Here is a 7,070-nt window from a genome sequence, read left to right as displayed (position 1 = left end):
ACCCATAAAAGTGAAATTTTAAAAAAAACCACAGATTAATTTTTCTTAAAAAAAAACCATATTTTTGCACAATCTATTAAAAATCTCCTATAATATGTAATTTTCAAAAAAAAAAAAAAAAAAACGTTCTTTACTTCTTAGTGTACATATATATTCGAAAGAGCCGAAAAAGGGCTACCCTACCCTTTTGTAAATATTGGGCTTTACAGCTCTGTATCCAAGTTTAAGAGGCCCAACTTGCTCCATTGTAATGGGCTTTAATCCAAAGCCCATCGCAACGTATTCTTAGCCGTCGGATCAATATTTAAAGTAGATGTTGCTATATAAATATCTCCTTTTTTCCCAGCGCTCAAGTTTGCCGAGAAAGAAACCCTAGCTGTTTGCTTCTTTTCCAACAGTTCCTCTACGCCATCGTTGTCGAAGATTCTCTCTAGTCAAGATGCAGAACGACGAGGGAGTCATCACCGAGCTTTACATTCCCCGAAAATGGTACTCGATCTCGTTTCTTCAATCTACGATCTATAATCGATTTTTGATGTATATATATGTGTATTTTAGAGGGGGATTTCCGATTAATATTTGGTTCGTCTTTACAGCTCTGCCACAAACAGGCTCATCACCTCGAAGGACCATGCGTCCGTACAGGTCAATATTGGGCACCTTGACGAAAATGGTGTCTACACCGGCCAGTTCACCACTTATGCTCTCTGCGGCTTCGTCCGTGCCCAGGTATGAGTCTTTTCTACAATCCGGTTTTCGTGGTTGTATACTATATATACCCATATATTTGATGTTGTGTAATGTTTTCTTGTTTATTGTGCATTTGAACTATCTGAATTCATTGAAATTTGTGAGTACTTGTGAGTTGTATGTACAATGAATTATCTTTGCTAGTGGTCATGGACAATTTATTTATTCAATTGCAATATTGGGTATTTTAGGGCTGATGGAGTATATATCAGGATTGTTAAGTACCATAACTTATATTTTGATCATAGTTTCGCTGTATATACTTATAACATGGGGTTTGTTTGTTTGAAATTTTGGACTTTTACACGCTAGAAAACTTAAGGCTTCAATTGTTTAGTGTCATATATTAAAACATGCTTGGCTTTGAGTTAGGCCATACATGTCATATATATAATTTTTTTCTCATTTATTTTGCAGGGTGATGCTGACAGTGCAATTGATAGGCTCTGGCAAAAAAAGAAAACTGAACTCCGACAACAGTAGGATTCGATTGTCTGATGATGAGTTTTGTTTAGCTTTTAGTCATATGAACACTGAAAATGTTTCTATGTTTGTGCGGTTTTGGATTTCTGGTTTGATTGTATTAGACCATTGAGTTATTGAAATCTTATTAAGTTTTGACTCACATTCTGTTACTGGGATTTCTTTGTTTTGAGGTTGTTTCTATCTTAATCCGACACCCATACATCTCCATTTTCATTACTTCGAATTTAATTAATTAATAGAATTGGAAGCTTAACACCACAAGTGCCCGTCCCATGCTCTACATTTTAAGCCAGAGTTGTTATAGCTTGGCAAAATAGCTCTTATGATGAGGCTGCATAATGAATTAACTCTGACCATGTCAATATGTCATTTACTGAATGTTTCATTACCTCGTTCATACTAAGATAGAAATTTTAGTGTCTTTTAAGTCTTAAAAGACTACTACGTTGGTTACGAGAACATGAATTGAACAATTGAATTTTAAAATAAAATATATTGTACATTATTGTGTTTTCAGCGTTATCAATGTTTAAAAAATTACAATTATAATAAATATAGGATTAATTACAAAACACACCTTAAATTGAATTTTTTAGGTATATTTGCGGTGAAAGTACTTGTGTTTGTAGCACTTAACTACGAGAGTTAGTTTTTTGGTGGCAAAAGTATTATCCGTCTATGTTTTGTTGCAGTTTAGTGCAGCTATTTGTTTTGTCGTTAGGTCTGCCTATATGGTGTGAAATTTTTTTATAACTTGAGTACTTTTACTGCAAACATCTCTTAAATTGGGCACTTTCGTTGCAAACATATTTTAAATTGGGTACTTTCGTTGCTAATAAATTTGGTACTTTTGCCTACGTGTTACTGATGAACTTAACGGTGAGAATTGTCGGTTGTACCAAATTGTACTGAAATATTGACAGAAGGTACTTTCGTCGCCAAAAAAATACCTTGCGTACTTAAGTGCTACAAATGTAATAATTTAAGTATTTTCGTCGCAAATAACCTTATTTTTTTAATATACAATATTACAAAATATTTTCATCCCCCTTCTCTTCTGTTCTTCTTCTTCTTTCACCATTACTGCCAACCTTGACACATCTGTATATTTTTGTAAATTTCTAAAGTTAATTCAAGGATTTTAATCTTATTACAATTCATTCATATAATTTGAATAATGTTCTTATACTCTTAGTTAAAGTTGTACATTAGCTTTCGTGATATTTGCGACAAAACCTTCTATTCTTTTGCAAAAGTTACACTTAGCTCCCAATAAAAAATTTTGACGGCAAAACTCATTTCCATTACTCTTTCGTTGCACCCAATGCCTTTTTGCTATTAGATACCAGCTAAGCCCGTTAAATGCCAGTGAGGACACACATGGAGAAATGTTATTGGGCTACGCGTTAAATAATTTAAATTGGAGAAATTTACATAATGCACTTGATTTCGCCAAAAAAAAATCACATTATTACTGTAGAGGTGATTTCCTACAATTGATTAATTTGGGCACCAACAACTTGTCAAGAACAAAGAGTGAGACAAGATTTCAATTGGAAGTACCGGTCGGGTGTCAGCCAAAGTGACTCCGACATTCAAGTCAGTTGGATTGTAATAGAATAATCGATAACACGATAAGATAACAACATAATCAATAGTTTAAGATGAGTAATAGTGAATGTGGAGGTGACGACGGAGCTAAAGTCTAGTCAGGTTAGGTAAATTGATTCGACTAGTTCGGTTAGAGAGAATATCGCTAGAGAAAGAATCATTCAAGAATTTGTTCTCCCATCCCCTCCTCTGAACCCCTCGAGTTTTTTCTTTTGGTCATCCTTCATCTCGTTACTTTCTCGTCTCCTTGATCCGTCTGACTCGCTCCAACGGTTCTCTTCCAAATTTCATGGGAAGGGTTACATTTGTCTTGAGTCTTTTTACGCCCTTGGCTAACTGAGTGTATCCGGATTTGGATCTGGGTATGGATTGATTGTTGAATGGTCCATATAGAATATACAGGGCACTTGCTTATGTCAGATTGGGCCTGGTTGGCTAGTCTGATTACCTCGTTAGGCTTGAGATATGTCAAATTGGGCATGACTGCTAGTTTGACTAGCTAATTGGGCTTTTGGTAAGTAGACAATTTTTGTCCACAACAATTACAGACTAACAATTTTTTTTTCTTTCTCAATTTTATATTTTTAGGGAAATTTTTATATCTTTACACTTTTGCATTTTTTTTCTTCTTTTGTGTTGTTTTTTAGTTGTTTAGGTTTAAGAGTAGTTGTTGTATTGTTTAGGTTTATGTATAGTTGTTTTTGTGTTTTTTTTTTAGTTTTTTAGGTTTAAGTATAGTTGTTATGTTGTTGCGTTGATGTCTAATTGATGTTTAGTTGTTTTGAGATATATTTTGATTTTTTTAATGTGTTAGTATGCAGTAGGTTGATGATGTCTAGTTGTTGTCAAATCGTTATTTTTTTGACACCATATTTTTGTAATTAAAAAACTTTCAAAATCATATTTTTTGAAAACCTAAGGCAGTAGTTTTAAAAAAAAAAATTAAGGACGGTAAAAAGTTAAAAAGAAAAGTATATTTATGAAAAAAAACCCCTTTAAAATATATTTTAAAAAATAAATATAATTAATGAAAGAATTTTAAAAAATAAAATTTAAATTGATAAAAAATAATTAAAAAAAATGATTAAATCTAAAAACTAATTTTTAAAAGGAATTTTGCTCGTTTAATACCTTGTGTTTTGACAAAGTTCTATTTTGGTACCCTCTATTACGAGTATTACTCATTTGGTACCCTCTATTTTGATGATCAATTAAAATTGGTACCTTCGAGTTAATTCTGGTCATCAATTTTTTTTAATGACTAGTTTGCCCTCCATTAATTGGTTTATTATTATTATTTTTATTTTAAAAAAGGTTAATTAATTTTGATAAATAAGACCTCATAATAGAGGGTACCAAGTGAGTAATACTCGTAATCGAGGGTACCAATATGAAACTTTGTCAAAATACATGGTACTAAACGAGCTTATGAAACCTGCTACACTGTAAGCATAATTTGGTTGTAGTATATGAAATTGATTTGGTCAAAAACTTGCAAATTAACTTTGAAAAATAGAAATCTACATTTTAAATTTTGAGAAAACATCAATAAGACTGCAAAAATGAAACTCATTGCATATTCCATCATAAAACCACAACAGTCAGTAGCTATCTTTACTTTACAAAATAAAGTCAGCTATCTATCTTTGCTTGTCTTTGCTTTGCAAAATAAGGCCAACTAAAGTACATCAAAACATGTACAAAATAAAGCCAACAAAACTATCTATGGTTTATGCCATACAAAATGAACAAAAGAAGACATATATAACCTAAGACAAAATATATAATGTTCTTCAAAAGTTTTTGTTGTGGATGTGGTTCCACTAAGTATCCTGAGTTGAGAAAATATCTAATGGTGCTTCAGACAAGTGCATCTCCTCAGGAGATGCATCTAAACTCCCAACTTAAACCTGAAACATTGAAATTTATATGTCATGACAAAATTCTATCATAAAACCATAACTTCTAGTACAATACATCAAGACAAAGTTAGCTATAGTGTCTTTGCTTTACAAAATAAAGCTAGCACTATCATCAAAACAATCACCCACTATGTATGGTTTATGCCATACAAAATGAACAAGAGAATGCATATATGACTTAAGACAAAATATATAATGTTCATCAAAAGTTATTGTTGAACCTAAAACATGCAGGACATTATTTTATGTTTAAATTGTACTTCCACAAGTAAGTGTTACAGTATGCAAAATTGCACTTCCACAAACATATATCATCATAATATTGGAATCATTCAATTCATTAGTACATATTAATATATCAGCAAAAAAAAAAAACAAGTTTAAATTGTGTACCTCAAAGTGTGTGCCCATTACTATCCCTCGACCTTTACCTCGACCTCGATCTCTGCCTTTGCTTTTTGTTGTTGGTGCATCTTTTTTGCCTCAAGCACTTGTCTTTCCGCGGCCCCTGCCTGTTGGTGGTGGTACTTGTGCTTGAGATGAGCCTTCAAGTGGTACTTGTGCTTGAGCAGAGCCTTTAGGTGGTTGATTTTGTGATATGATGCTCAGATTCTTGCAAGTCCTCTTGTTATGCCCAAACTCATGACAATTCTTACACTTTTTGGTGCTAGAAACATGTCTCTGTGGCTGGTTTTCTGTCATTGATGGCAATGGTCTCTCCTTTCCAAGAACTCTTCTTCTGCGATATTTTTTGGGTCTTCCTCGTTGCACCTTTATGACAAGAGGCAATAGTTCTTCATCATCAAACTCAGGCCACATAGATTCATCAGCTATGGGATGAATTACACTCTGGAAAGTCTTCCTCCACATTTTAGTGGTGAAGTATGGTGAGCAATAATCTTCTATGTTGGCCCTAATTTTGCTTATACAAGCAACTGCGTTTATGCACGATATTCCTCTGACCTGCCATTGCCCACAAATGCAGTACCATTCATTTAATCTTACAATACAACTTTTCTTGTCATAATAAACCTGAAATTCTTCTTCACCAACCCTTGTTACGTGTGTTCGTCGATCTTTCTTGAGTAGTTTGTGTACCTTTTGATGGACCTTTGGAGTGAGCTTGTGCTCCCATCTTTCTGCAGTCTTTTTCCTAGCATACATCATGGCTGATTGTTGCATTCTTAGCCCTTCATACAGATCCACTAGAGGCTTGTAACGATGCTCCTCTATCCAATCATTGAATGACTCAACGAAATTGGTGGTAATGTGTTCTACCTTCGCTCTAGTGTCAAACTTGCTCAAAGTCCAATGATTGAACTCAATATTTGATAACCACTCATGTGCCTCTGAGTTGAATTCTTTTATCATGTCCATAATGCGCTTGAAAGTGTTGAAATTTGATGTCTTAGCTGCTGCCCAAAACAGACCCCTTAGTTGTGATGTTCCAAACTTTTTTATCATGTTGTTCTCAATGTGAAAACAACAATATTGGTGTTCTGCCTCTGGTATAGCAGCCACAACATCAATTAGTCCCTACATAAATGAAACTTGGTCTTAGATTTACGTAAACATGTAAATAAAAATGAATCTAAATGGGGAGATACAACACTAACCTTTTGTCTATCACTCATGATGCACCATGGCTGGCCACTGGCAGTGTCCCCTATTTCTCCCCTCAGTAACTCCAAAAACCAACTCCAACTATCTGTGTTTTCAGCTTCAACAATTTCATAAGCAAGGGGGTAGAAGTGGAGGTTTGCATCAACCCCCATAGCAGCCAAAAAAATGCCTTTGTATGACCCATTTAGATGACATCCATCTAATCCAAAAAATGGTCTACAACCGGCTAAGAAGCCATTTTTGACATCTTCATAGCAGACGAAAATTCTCTTGAATTGTGGTTGCATTCTTGGGGCTTCTCCAATCTCACCATCATCTATATTGACAGGCACAAGTTGACTTTGTACAATAGCAGCACTCCCAGGGTTAGTGCGATGAATCATAACAACATATCTCCTTAAAATTGCATAGGAGTGTACAAAACCACCACCAACATCTCCTCTTGTCTTCCGTCTCGCTTTCCATAACTATTGGTTAGTTGCCTCGATGCCAAAGTTGTCTTTCAACTCATCCCTCATTTTCTACAAACTTAGATCAGGTGTTCTAGCAAAACTATTATGAAGCTTATGTGCAATCCAATTAGCGGTTACTGTCCTATTCTTCACTACACATTGAGATTTGTGCTCCTGATTCAATGATTTGACGATAAAATGTCTTCCATCAGGAGATAAAGAAGCA

The 7,070-nt window shown here is 34.3% G+C and overlaps 1 protein-coding gene across 1 annotated transcript; it reads left to right on the top strand.

Moving 5' to 3' along the window:
• Positions 1-330: 330 nt before the first annotated feature.
• On the top strand, positions 331-1,375 carry LOC133819400 (small ribosomal subunit protein eS21y-like). The gene is made up of 3 exons (XM_062252650.1): positions 331-489; positions 597-729; positions 1,168-1,375. Exons 1-3 carry the CDS (start codon positions 440-442, stop codon positions 1,231-1,233), a joined length of 249 nt encoding a protein of 82 aa, XP_062108634.1. The 5' UTR covers positions 331-439; the 3' UTR covers positions 1,234-1,375.
• Positions 1,376-7,070: the final 5,695 nt, after the last annotated feature.

Source organism: Humulus lupulus, chromosome 2, assembly GCF_963169125.1.
Source record: "Humulus lupulus chromosome 2, drHumLupu1.1, whole genome shotgun sequence".
Lineage (NCBI taxonomy): Eukaryota > Viridiplantae > Streptophyta > Magnoliopsida > Rosales > Cannabaceae > Humulus > Humulus lupulus.
The sequence above is the reverse complement of the archived record's forward strand: the minus strand, read 5'-3'. Positions and strand labels throughout refer to the sequence as shown.